Source organism: Somniosus microcephalus, unplaced genomic scaffold, assembly GCF_052327205.1.
Source record: "Somniosus microcephalus isolate GS21.2 unplaced genomic scaffold, FLI_Smic_1.0 unresolved_chr2, whole genome shotgun sequence".
NCBI lineage: Eukaryota > Metazoa > Chordata > Chondrichthyes > Squaliformes > Somniosidae > Somniosus > Somniosus microcephalus.
The window spans coordinates 57,371,557-57,385,882 of NW_028225180.1; the positions used below are offsets into that span (position 1 = coordinate 57,371,557).

General features: G+C 43.2%; 1 protein-coding gene across 1 annotated transcript in view; it reads right to left on the reverse strand.

Annotated features, from left to right (window-relative positions):
* LOC147092689 (putative G protein-coupled receptor 139) overlaps positions 1 to 13,579 on the reverse strand; it is a 34,303-nt gene extending 20,724 nt beyond the window's left edge. The window contains exon 1 of the mRNA XM_085975666.1: positions 13,234 to 13,579. Within this exon, the coding sequence (XP_085831792.1) occupies positions 13,234 to 13,498 (265 nt within the window). The 5' untranslated portion in view covers positions 13,499 to 13,579. The remainder of the gene's footprint in view (positions 1 to 13,233) is intronic.
* Between the last annotated feature and the right edge of the window lie 747 nt (positions 13,580 to 14,326).

The window sequence follows — 14,326 nt, forward strand, 5'->3', positions numbered from 1 at the left end:
GAACCCAATCCTGCACACAGTACAATATCCACTTCCACGGATAGAAGATATTTTCGCCTCACTATCTGGAGGGAAACGCTTTATGAAGATTGATCTGGCCCAAGCGTATCTACAAATGGAGGTGGAAGAAGCATCTAGGAAATACCTCACGCTAAACACTCACAAAGGTCTTTACCAGTACAACCGACTAGTAGTCGGGGTAGCATCAGCCCCGGCTATTTGGCAGAGGGCGATGGAACAAGTCCTGTAAGGGATCCCGGGGACCCAGTGTTATTTGGACGACATCCTGGTTACGGGCGAAAATGACAGTGAACACCTTGCCAACCTGGAGCAGGTGCTCACTAGATTACAAGAATATGGGCTACGAGCCAACCGCCCCAAATGCGAGTTCTTCAGGAGACAAATCTCGTATTGTGGCCACATGATTGATGAGGAAGGGTTGCATAAGTCGCCAGACAAGATTGAGGCTGAAGTCAAGGCTCCAGCACTGGAAAATGTGTCGCAACTGAGGTCGTTTCTCGGGTTGGTGACTACTACCATAAGTTCTTACCGAATTTATCTACAATTCTGCACCAACTGAATGCCCTGCTGCAAACTGGAGTAACATGGAAATGGAGTGATGAGTGTAAGCGTGCCTTTCAGAAATGTAAATGCCTAATCACTTCAAAAGAAGTATTGGCCCACTACAATCCAACAATACCGATTCGGTTGGCATGTGATGCGTCTCCCTACGGCATTGGAGCGGTGCTGTCACACAAATTCCTTGACGGTTCAGAGAGGCCAATAGCCTTTGCGTCGCGCTCGTTAACCTCAGCTGAGCGTAACTACGCCCAGATTGACAGGGAGGCCCTCAGCCTGGCGTGGGGGGTGAATAAGTTCAATCACTATCTGCACGGGCAGAAATTCACCCTACTGACTGATCATCAACCCCTGGTCTCCATTTTTAACCCAAAGAAGGGCGTTCCAGTGATGACGGCGCAACGGCTGCAAAGATGGTCACTTTTTCTAGGGGCACATCAGTACGACATAGAGTACAAGGGTATGAAACAGCATGGAAACGCTGATGGGCTGTCGCACCTACCGTTGCCTATGGTAGAGGAAGCACCTGCAGTGGACCCTGTTGAGAGGTTCCATTCGACCATAGTCGAATGTCTACCTGTTACAAACTCAAGTATAGAGAAGGAAACCTGAAATGACCCGACAGTCTCTCGGGTCTATGATTTGACGGTGAAGGGATGGCCAGCACATGGCGACTCACTGTTGCCAGCATTCTCGCCAAGGAGAGAACAGCTGTCAGTGTGCCGGGGGACCTTGATGTGTGGATCCCGAGTGGTAATTCCACCCAAGGTGAGAGATAGAGTGCTCAATGAGCTTCATGAGGTTCATCTGGGAGGGGTAAAAATGAAGCGCCTAGCCAGGGCATTTGTGTGGTGGCCGGGAATCGATAAAGAAATCGAGGATATGACCAAGAGATGCAAAGGATGCCAGAAGGTCCAAAACGCTCCACCACAGGCCCCGCTACACCCATGGGAGTTGCCCTCATCCCCATGGCAACGGGTACACATTGATTTTGGTGGTCCATTTATGGACTCAATGTTTCTAATCGCCGTGGATGCCCATCCGAAATGGCCAGAGGTCATCAAAATATCCTCCACCACCACGGAGAAAACTATTGCAGTCCTACGGACCATCTTCACCAGGAATGGCTTGCCAGAACAGATTTGCTCCGACAATGGGCCACAGTTTGTGTCCGAGGATTTCCGGAGGTTTCTGACGAATAATGGGGTGAAACATTACACATCTGCCCCATGTCATCCAGCCACAAATGGATTGGCTGAGAGGTTTGTTCAGACCTTTAAAAAGGCAATAAAGGCAATGTATAACGACGACATGCCACTACAACACAAGGTGGATAATTTCTTGTTTGCTTACCGGAATGCTACGCATGCAGTCACCAACCAAGCTCCAGCCATAATGTTCTTCAACCGAAGGCTAATATGTCGCCTGGATTTGCTCAAACCAAACATAAGACGAGATGTTGAGGATAAGCAATTCCAGCACATCAATGAGAAGCCAAACAGGAGCTTCAAGATAGGGCAACCAGTCTTGGCCCGTGACTACCGAACAGAAAAATGGCAGCCATGAACGATATGCACACAGCAGGGACCACTAATGTACACAGTGGACGTTGGAGACAGCATCGTGAGACGCCATGCTGACCAGATTCTAGAGTCACAGGAACAAGCCAAACCCATACCACGAGCATGTGCACCTGGTAATGGACCCGAAGTACAGATTGCGTCTACCTCAGAATCAGTGATATTGGAAGCTGACGTACCAACCAATGACAATGAGCCAGAATCGACTCTGCCGCAAGAACAGGATACTCGAGAAAGGCGCTATCCAGTCAGGATCAGGTAGCCTCCTCAAAGACTGAACTTATAAATGATTATTTCAGTTGATGTATATAGCACAGAGAAAATTGTAATTGTAATTAGTTATTATTTAGTTGTTAAATCAATGTTATGTACTGTTTATCTAAAAGGGGAGGAATTATTGTGTATGTACCTTTAAGAGAGAACTGATTTTATACTGCAGTACCGGCAGTGACCACATCTGTATATAAAGTCATAGCAGGCTTCTGTACTTCAGTTTTAAGCTTACCCTCTGTTCAGTAAATACCTGTTATTATTGTTCTCCTGCAGTCCGTGTATTATTGATACTCGGACACTACAGGTTTTTACTATAATCCAGTAATTTCATGCTCACCATTACTAAAACTAGCTTTTTATTCCAGATTTTTTTTGAATCATTGAATGATAGAAAGTTACAGCACGGAAGGAATCCATTTCATCCCATCATGTCCGTGCCAGCCAACAAAGAGCTATCCAGCCTAATCCCATTCCCAGCACTTGGTTCTTAGCCTTGCAGGACAGAGCAATCCAAGTGCATATCCAAGTCATTTATAAATGTGATTAGGGTTCCTGCCTCCAGCATCCTTTCAGGCAGTGAGTTCCAGATGCCCACAACCCTCTGGGTGAAGAAATTCCCCCCAAATCCCTTCTAAACCTTCCCCAAATTATTTTAAATCTGTGACCCCTGGCTTTTGACCCCACTGCCAAGGGAAATAGGTGCTTTCCATCCACTTTATCGATGCACCTCATAACGTTATACCCCTCAATATTGTCTCCCCTGAGCCTCCTCTTTTCCAAGGGAAACAGACCCAGCCTATCCAGTCTTTCCTCCAAGCTAAGATTCTCTACACCCGGCAACATGCTTGTAAATCTCCTCTGTAACCTCTCTAGTGAAAGCACGTCCTTCCTGTAACGTGGTGACTAGAACTGCAAGCAGTACGCTAGCTGAATCATAACTTGTGTTTTGTACAGTTGAAGCATAACCCCCCTGCTCTTTGATTGTATGTTATGGCTAATAAATGCAAGCATTCCGTATGCCTTCTTAACCACCTTATCTACTTGGCCTGCTACCTTCAGCCATCTGTGGACATGCACTCCAAGGTCCCTTTGTTCCTCTACACTACTCAGTGTCCCAACATTTAATATGTATTCCCTTTCCTCGTTAGCCCTCCCCAAATGCATTAGCTCACAACTCTCTGGATTGAATACCAATTGCCACTGTTCTGCTCACCTGGGCAATGTGTTGATATCTTACTGCAGGCTACATCTTCCTTCTTCAGTATCAACCACACAGCCGATTTTAGTATTATCTGCAAACTTCTTAATCATACCCCCTATATTAAAGTTTAGATCATTGATATATATACCACATATATATGAGCAGAGGCAATAAAATCTAAACGGTACAATTTTAAAGTGGGTGCACAATCAGACACACCTGGGGAGGACATATACAAATTTTTGAAGGTGGCAGGACACTTTGCGACAGATGTTAATAAAGCATACGGAGTCATTGGCTTTTCAAACAGAGACACAGAGTAACAAAATCCAGGAAGTAATGCTAACCTTTTCTAAATCACTGGTTAGACCCCAGCTGGAGCATTTTGTCCAATTCTGGGCACTACACTTTGGCAAGCATGTCAAAGATTAGAGAATTTTTAGGTATATACCAGAATTTTGCCAGGGATCTGGGATTACAGTTACATGCAGAGACTGGAGAAGCTGGAATTGTTCTTTTTACAGCAGCGAAGGTTAAGAAACATAGAATTATTGAATCATAGTAATGTATGGCACATAAGGAGGCCATTCAGACCATCGTGTCTGTCGCAGTCGCAATAGAGCTAATCAGCCTAATCCCACTTTCCAGCTCTTGGTCTGTAACCTTGCAAGTTGTGGCACTTCACGTGCACATTCAAGTACTTTTTAATGTGATGAGGGTTTCTGCCTCTATCACCCTTTCAGGCAGGGAGTTCCAGGCTCCCACCACCAACTGGGTGAAAGGAATTAACAACTCCCCTCGAATCCTTCTACCAATTACGTTAAATCTATGCCCCTGGTTGTTGACCTCTCTGCTAAGGCCTATAGCTGCTTCCTATCTACTCTATCTAGGCCGCTCATAATTTTATGCACCTTAATTAAATGTTCACTCAGCCTCCTCTTTTCCAAAGTAAGCAAAGCCAGTGTGTCCAATCTTACCTCACTGCTAATATCCTGCAGTCCTGGCAACATCCTTGTAAATCTCCTCTGTGCCTTCCTAGTGCAATCATATCTTCCTGTAATGTGACCAGATCTGGACGCAGTATTCTAACTAGTGTTTTATAACTTCTAGCATAACCTCTCTGCTCTTATATTCTATGCCTCGGCTACTAAACGAGTGTATCCTGTATACCTTCTTAACCACCTTATCTACCTGTCCTCCTACCTTCAGTGATATGTGAAGATGCACTTCAAGGTCCATCTGTTCCTCTACAATTCTCAGTATCCTACCATTTATGGTTCATTGCCTTGCCTTGTTGGACCTCCCCACTTCTCCGGATTGAATTACATCTGACACTTTTCTGACCACGTGACCAGTCCATTGAGATCTTCCTGCAGTTTACAGCTTTCTTCCACATTATCCAGCACACGGCCAATTTATGAATCATCTGCAAACATTTTAATCATGCCCCCTACATTGAGATCTAAATCATTGATGTATACCACAAAAATCAAGGGACCTGGTACTGGGCCCTGTAGAACCCCACTGGAAACATCCTTCCAGTCACAAAAATACCCGTTGACCATTACCCCTTGAATACTGCCACGGAGCCAATTTTGGGTCAAACTTGCCACTTTCCTTGGATCCCATGGGCTTTTACTTTTTTACCCATGTCTTCCCCCTCCACAGACAGGTTAACTTTTTGGTCACTAAAATGCCATACCCTTTCCTTAGTTATCCTCTTGCTCTTTATGTATTTATAAAAGATCTTTGGGTTTTCCTTGATTTAACTTGTTAATATTTTTTCATTTCCTCTCTTTGCTTTCACTGAGACATGGCTACCGAAAAATCACGACTGGGAATTAAACATTGCACTGTTTAACATATTCAGAAATGATAGAGAGAGGGAAAAGGGGAGGTGCAGTAGCTGTACTTATTAGAGATATCATAATGTGAGTAGAAAAAATGATGTAGCTATCAGCAAGACAGAAATAGAATTCGTGTGGATAGAGATGAAAGACAGTAAAGGATAAATCACACTGATAGGGATGGTCCACAGATCATCTAATAGTGGAAGAGAGTTGGAGGAAGAGATGTGCAGACAAATTAGGGAAATTGTAAAAAAATAGGTATATAATCATGGGGTTTTTCAAATGCCCAGATATTAATTGGACAAATGAGGCAGGTAAAGGGGATAAGGGAATTGAGTTCCTACAATGTGTACAAGATTCCTTTCTAACCCAAAATGTAAAAAGCCCAACAAGTGAGGAGTCATGAAATAACAACAGAAATGCTGAAAAAACTCAGCAGGCCAGGCATCTACTGTGGAGAGAGAGTTAGAGTCAAATTTTCAGATGGAAACCCTTCTACACAACTGAGAGAAAAGGCAGGAAATTAAACAAAAGGCAGCTTGGCGGCTGGGAAATGGGGGAGTGTATGAAAGTAGCGACATTAAGGGATATTCAAGGTGAGATGAGATAGTAATAGGACAGGTAAAGAAACAGACAATCGCTCTAAATGAAGTGTGAAAGACAGCTGCTATGTGGGAGAGAGAGAAGAAAGGAAAAGTCACAAATCAAAAGTGTGGATAAAAAATATAAAAATATAAAAGGGGCTGAGGTTATGAACTGAAGTTGTTGAACTCGATAGTGATTCTGGAAGGCTGTAAAGTGCCTAATCGGAAGATGAGTTTCTGTTCCTCGAGTTTACAGTGAGCTTCCATGGAACAATGCAAAAGGCCACAGATGGTGAGGTCTGAGTGGGAATGGAATGGTGAATTGAAATGACAAGGGACCGGAAGGTCGGGGTCACCCTTATGGACTGAACAGATGAGTACTGCAAAGTGGTCACCCAATCTGCGTTTGGTCTCCCCAATATAGAGGAGAACACATTGTGAGCAGCGAATACAGTATACTAGATTGCAAGAAGTACAAGTAAATCGCTGGTTCTCCTGGAAGGAGTGTTTGGGGCCCTGGACAGTGGGAAGGGAGGGTATATGGGTAGGTGTTACATCTCCTGCACTTGCACAGGAAGGTGCCAGGCAAAGAGGAAGGGGTGCTGTGGGTGATAGAGGAGTGGACCAGGTTATCTCGGAGGGAGTGGTCCCTACGGAATGCTGAAAGGGGAGGATGGGGAAGATGCGTTTGGTGCTGGGATCATGTTGGAGGTGGCAGAAATTGCGGAGGATGATCCGTTGAATGTGGAGGCTGGTGGGGTGAAAGGTGAGGACAAGGGGAGCCCTATCATTGTTCCAGGAGGGAGGGACAGGAGTGATTGCTGAAGTGCGAGAGATAGAACAGTCCCGGTCGCGGGCCATGTCAAACACAGTAGAGGGGAATCCTCGGTTGAGGAAAAAGGAAGACATGTCGGAAGCACTGGTATGGAAGGTGGCATCGTCGGAGCAGATGCGGCAGAGGCAGAGAAGCTGGGAGAATGGGAGGCGGGGTGGGAGGAAGTGTTGTCCAGGTAGCTGTGGGAGTCAGTGGGCTTGCAGTGAATGTTGGTCAATAACCAATCCCCAGAGATGGAGACAGAGAGGTCGAGGAAGCGAAGGGAAGAGTCTGAGATGGACCATGTGAGGTGAGGGAAGGGTGGAAATTGGAGGCAAAGTGAATGAAATTGCCTAGTTCAGGGTGAGAGCAGGAAACGGCACTGATACATTCATCAATGTACTGGAAAAAGAGGTGAGGGAGCGGACCCGTGTAGTACTAGAACAAAGATTGTTCCACATATCCCATGAAAAGGCAAGCATAGCTAGGACCCATGGGGGTACCCATATCAACACCTTTAATTTGGAGGAAATGAGTTGAGTCATGGGAGAAGTTGTTCAATGTGAGAACAAGGTCAGCCAGGCGGAGCAGGGTAGTGCTGGGTGGGGACTGGTTGGGCCTCTGTTCAAGGAAGAAGTGGAGCGCCCTCAGGCCATCCTGGTGGGGGATGGAGGTGTAGAGGGATTGTACATCCATGATGAAAAGGAGGTGGTTGGGACCAGTAAACTGGAAACTGTTAAAGTGGCGGAGGGCGTTGGAAGAGTCGCGGATGTAGATGGGAAGAGACTGGACAAGAGGAGCATGGATGGAGTCGAGATAGGAAGTGATAAGTTCTGTGAGGCAAGAACAGTCTGAAACGATGGGTCTACCAGAGCAGTCCTGTTTGCGGATCTTGGGGAGGAAGTAGAAGCGGGCTGTGCGGAGTTGGGGGACTATGAGGTTGGTGGCCATGGGGGGAAGATCTCCAGAGGAGATGAGGTCAGTGACAGTCCTGGAAACGGTGGTTTGATGTTCAGTAGTGGGGTCATGGTCCAGGTGGAGGTAGGAGGAGGTGTCGGAGAGTTGGCGTTCAGCTTCCGCTAGGTAGAGGTCGGTTCACCAAACAACAAAAGCAGCACCCTTGTCAGCAGTTTTAATGACAATGTCGGGTTGGATCTGAGAGAATGGAGTGCTGCAATTTTAGAGGGAGTTAGGTTGGAGTGAGTGAGGGGAGCAGAGAAATGGAGACGGCCGATGTCACGGCGGCAGTTAGCAATGAAATGATCTAGAGTGGGTAAGAGTCCAGAGGGAGTGGTCCAGGTAGAACTAGAATTCTGATAGCAGGAGAAAGGGTCTTGGATATAGTAATGGGGAATCTGCCAGAGCAGATAAGGGGAACATCGAGTCAATATTGACGATTATATAATATGCGTTAAGCTAAAAATTGTGAAGGAGTTAAGTATGACAAAGACCAGGGTAATAGATTAGAGAACAGCTGATTTTCAGGGCCTGAGAGTAGCACTTAGAAATAAAAAGGGCAACATTGGCAAACAATGACTTGGAACAGCAATGGGAAACATTTAAAAGAGTGTTCAACAGAATCCAGGAAAAATATATTCTGCTTATATACAAGAACAAGCTAAACATGAATGAGATACCGTGAATGAATAAAGACATAAGGGAAAGAATGAGCATAAGGAATGCAGCATACTTTAAGTACATGGACAGTAGGGGAGAGTATGATAAGGTTGAATATGAAGAGATTAGAAGAGAAGTCAAAAACACAATTCGGAATGCAACCAGGATCTATGAAATTAAATTATCAAGGAACATAAAACAAAATATTTAAAAAATTTTACAGGCATATCAATAAAAAATGAAGGTCAGGATTGGAATAGGTCCACTAAGCGATGGAGAGGATAATATCACAGGCAGCAATAGAGAATTGGCAGTGATATGAAATCATTCATTTGCTTCAGTATTTACCAGTTAGGTAGAACAGGTGGAGATGTCATCGGAAGATGAGGTTAGTAATGGGTTAACTGCAATTAAAATAAAATGAAGATATATATTAAATAATCTAATCAAACTCAAAGAGCATAAAACTCCTGGTGTGGATGGATTACATTAACGCATTTTAAGGGAATCTAGGGAAGAGATAGTAGAGGCATTACAACACATATTTAATAATTCGTTAGGAAAAGGTTTAGTGCCAGAGGACCGGCGGATATCTAACGTAATACTTTGTATCTAAGAGGGGAGATAGATCATGTCCATGGAACTATAGGCCAGTCAGATTAACAGCAGTGGTAGGACAATAATGGAATTCCTAATAAAGGAGAATTTAGAAGAACATTTAGAAATGACAAATAGAATAGTGAATACTCACCATGGATTTCAAAAGGAAAAGTCTTGCTTGACCAATCTAACAGAATTTTTTGAAGAGGTAACAGTGAGAGTGGACAACGCTGATGCAGTAGATGTAATTTATATAGATTTTCAAAAGGCCTTTGATAGGGTAATAAATAACAGACTAATAAATTAGGTCAGGTAATGCGGAGTCAGGTGACAAGTAGCAGAATGGATAGCTAGCTGGCTTCAAGACAGAAAGCAGACAGTAGGGTTAAAGGATAGCTATTCAGAGTGGCAGAAGTTGGGTAGTGGTGATCTACAAGGATCATTGCAGGGACCACTGTGGTTCAAAATTTATGTTAATGATTTAGACTTTGGAATCAAAAACACAATTAGTAAATTTGTGGATGACACCAAATTGGCGGGGATGGCCAATACTGAGGAGGACTGCAATAAATTACAAGACGACATTACTAAAATTGCAGAATGGGCACATAATTAGCGAAAGAAATTTAACACAGATAAATGTGAGGTATTACATTTTGGTAAGACAAATAGTGGTGTCACATATTACTTGGAAAATACGAATCTAAAATGGGGTAGAGGAGCAAAGGGATCTAGGGGTACAAATACACAAGTCACTGAAACGTATCAAAACAGTTTAACAAAGCCATACAAACAGCAAACCAAGCACTAGGGTTTATTTCTAGAGGGACAGCATTGAAAAGTAATTAAGTTATGCTGAACTTCTATCGAACCTTGGTGAGGACTTGGTTAGACCACACTTGGAATACTGTGTGCATTTTTTGTCGTTATAATATAAAAAAGGATATAGAGGCACTGGAGAGGGTGCAGAGAAGGTTTACAAAGATGATACCAGAAATGCGAGGGTACACCTATCATGGAAGGATAAACAGCCTGGGTATATTTTCTCTTGAAAAGAAAAAACTGAGTGGTGACCTAATAGAAGTCTTTAAAATCATGGAAGATTTTGATAGAGTAGATACAGAGAGATTGTTTCCACTTTTCTGGTAGATCAATACTAGAGGTCATCAATATCAGATAGTCACCAAGAAATCAAATAGGGAATTCAGAATAAACTTCTTTACACGGAGAGTGATGAGAATGTGGAACTCACTACCACAGGAGTGGTTGAATCGAATTTTATAGATGCATTTAAGGGGCGGTTAGATAAACTTATGAGATAGAAGGGAATAGATTGTTATATTGATAGAATTCGATGAGGAAACACGGGAGGAATTTCGAGTGGAGGTTAAACACCGGCATAGATAATTTGGTCTGTTTCTGCACCGTATATCCCATGTAATCATATGTAACCCCTGCTCTTTCTATACACCTCTAGGCTTTCGGTATTAGTGAGCTCTCAGTATCTGACAAATGCTGCTCTTATTTCATGTATGTTTCCCTGTATGCTTCTTGACATCCAGTGGGCTCTAGATTTGAGTGACCCATCCGTTTTGTCATCTGTGGTTAAGTGGGTAGCACACTCACCTCTGAGTCACCAGCTTATCGGTTCAAATGCCACTCCAGTGACCTGAGCACATAAAACTAGGCTGATATTCCAGTACATTGCTGAGGGAGTGCTGCACTGTCAGTGGTGCCGGCTTTCGGATGAGATGGTAAAACGTCTGCTCTCTCAGATGGACGTAAATGACCCAATGGCACTATATCGAAGAAGAGCAGGGGAGTTATCCCCGGTGTCCTAGCCAATATTTATCCTCAATCAACATAACAAAATAGATTGTCTGGTCATTATCACATTGGTGTTTGTTGGTCCTTGCTGTGTGCAAATTGGCTGCCGCGTTTCCCACATTACAACAGTGACTGCACTTCAAATGTACTTAATTGGCTGTAAAACGCTTTGAGACGTCCTGTGGTCGTGAAAGGCGCTATATAAATGCAAGTCCTTCCTTTCATTTTTTCATTGCGGGAGCATATTTGCTCTGAACCCTCACTATCTCCTCCTTGAATGCCTCCCATTGCTCTGACACTGATTTATCTTCAAGTATATTTTTCCAGTTCACATTTGCTAAATCACATCTCAGCTTATTAAAATTGGTCTTTCCACAATTGAATACTTTTACACCTGATCTATCTTTCTCCTTTTTCATAACAGGAGATTTAATAAAGATAATCAAAATTTTCATTGGAATTCATAGAGCACATAAATCTATTTTTTTTGCAGTGGCAGAATGGTGGCTAACCAGAGATCTCAGCTTTAAGGTAATAGGCAAAAGAACCAGAGGAGAGATGAGGAGCATTTACTTTACACAGTAAATTGTTGTGATCTGGAATGCACTGCCTGAGAACGTGGTGGAAGTAGAATCAATAGTACCTTTCGAAAGCGAATTGGATAATTAGTTGAAGAGGACATTTTTTACAGGGTTCTGGCTAATGAGTAGGACTAATAATACAACACTTTCAAAGTGCTGGCACGGAAACGCTTGGGCGAATGGTCTCCTTTCTTGTTGTACCATTCTATCATTCAATGAGCAATTGACAGAGAGAGAGAGAATAGGGAGAGTGAGACACAGAGAGAAATAAAACAAGACAGAAAGACTGGGAGAGGTACAGAAGTGAATAAATTAATTTAAAAGGGGAATAGGATAAATACTTGAGTGGTAACAATTTGCAGGACTATAGAAAAAGAACTGGGGAATGGGACTAATTGGAGGGCTGAGGCCATGGTGGGAGTTGATCTGAAGGATGATAATATTCAGATCGAGCATTTCCCGATTGGGAGCAAATGGTGCTCAGTAAACAAAAGGGTGATGGTGAACGGGACATGTTAGGATAGGGCCAGCAGAGTTATGGATGAGCTCTAGATTATGGAGGCTTGTAACTGGGAGTCTAGCCAGGAGAGTTTTGAAGTAGTCGAGTCAGGGTTTAACAAAGGCACGAGTGAAGGGTTATGCAGCATAAGGGCCGAGGAGGGGCGGAGACGGTCGTTATTATGGAGGTGGTCGCAGGCAGGACTGATGGTTCAGAGGGCATGAGGTCGGAACTCAGCTCAGGCTCAAAGAGAACGCAGTTGTTACAAACAATATGGTTCATGCTCAGACATTGGCCAGGGAGGGGGACTGAATTGATGGATTAGAAATGGAATTTGTGATGAGGACCGAAGACAAAGTCTTTGGTCTTGCCAAGGTATACATGACAAACACAGGAATATAGTGAGGCGTGGTTTGCAAATCTAATTGGTGGATGTAGAGACTTAACAGGAACACCAACAGCAGTACAGATGAGAGAGTAACTTCTGCAAATAGTAATACGGTATGCAAAGATTTGCAGAGCTAATAGCTGGATACAGAGACTTACCAGGAATGACAACCACAGCAAGGAGGGGCGAGTTAAAGGCAAGATCAGTAATGCAGTTAATCACGGTTTATAAAATTAATAGCTGGATATTGAGACTTACCAGCAACAGGAGGCTTGTAACTGGGAGGCCAGCCAGGAGTGTTTTGGAATAGTCATTTAAGAATTTAACAAAGCATGGGTGAGAGTTTATGCAGTGGAAGGAATGAGGAGGGACTGAGACGGTCGATATAATGGAGGTTGTAGCAGGCAGGACTGATTTTTCAGAGAATATGTGGTCGGAACTCAGCTCAGTCAAAGAGAACACCATAATTGCGAACAATCTGGTTCATCTTCAGACATTGATCTGGGAGGAGTACTGAATTGGTAGATTAAAAATGGAGTTTGTGACGAGGACCGAAGACAATGGCTTAGGTCTTCCCAAGACTTAAATGACAAACACTGTAATACAGTGAGACATGGCGTACAGATCTAATTGCTGGATGTAGAGACTTAAAAGGAACACCAACAGCAGCAAAGACGAGCGTGTAACCTAAGAGAATTGTATAAAATAGGCAATGTTGATAGATGCATACAGAAACTTACCAGGAACAACATTCGCAGCAATGAGGGGAAAGTAAAAGGCAAGAACACTAATGCAGTTAATCAAGGTATATACAATTAATAGCAGGATAGAGAGACTTACCAGGTACACCAACAACAGCAAGAAGGGGATAGTAAATGCATTCAATAGTCATAAGTCCGTAAAATATCTTATTTGCTAATGATAGATAATCATAATATGCAGAAAGAAAGTCAAACGCCCAGGAGAAACTCTTGCCCATTGTTGTAACATTCCAATCTACTGATCTCAGATTCTGATCTATTGTTGTAACATTCCAATCTAATATTCTCAGATTCTGATCTATTGTTGTAACATTCCAATCTACTGTTCTCAGTTTCCGACCCATTGTTGCAACATTCCAATCTACTTTTCTCAAATTCCGATTCCCTCTCTCTGAAACAGCGCGCTCTTCCCTGTTAGTGCCGGAGGTGATGTTCTCAATGACACTATGCAGTAACACATTTAAAGGAGTCCCTTATTAATAAAAGATGGAAACCCTGCACTGATGCAATTAAAGTTCATGGAGAATGACATTAATTACAGTCACTGAACAAACTGCTTCAGTTAATCCGTGGAGACTGACATTAATTACAGTCACTGAACAAACAGCTTCAGTTAACCCATGGAGGTTGACATTGATTACAGTCACCGAAGAACAGCTTCAGTTAACTCCTTTCAATCCAGCACGTTTTGTACCACAGTAAAGTAGAACATTTCTATGGTCTGGATGAGATGTATGAGGGTTGCTGACGGAAGTAATGGTGGAAATAGCGCAGGATCTGCCCAGAATCTTTCAATCTTCCTTGGATATGGGAGTGAGGTCAACGCATTGTAGGGTTGCAAATGTTACAACCTGTTAAAAAAAGGAGAGTGGGATAAAACCTGTAACTACAGGCCAGTCAGCCAAAGTCAGAAGTGGGGAAACATCGAGAGGCCTTATTCCCAGAGAAAATTATCTGTCACTTGGAAAGAATCATGGATTAATAAATGACAACCAGCACAGATATGTTAACGGTAAAGTGTGTCTGACAATTTTGATTGAGTTCATTGATGAAGTAACGGAGAGTGTTGATGAGCATTATGTGCTTGATGTTGTTTATATGGAATTTAAAAATGCATTTGATAAAAAGCCTTTAAATAAACTTGTTTGGAGCAAATGGGCAGTGGCAGTGCG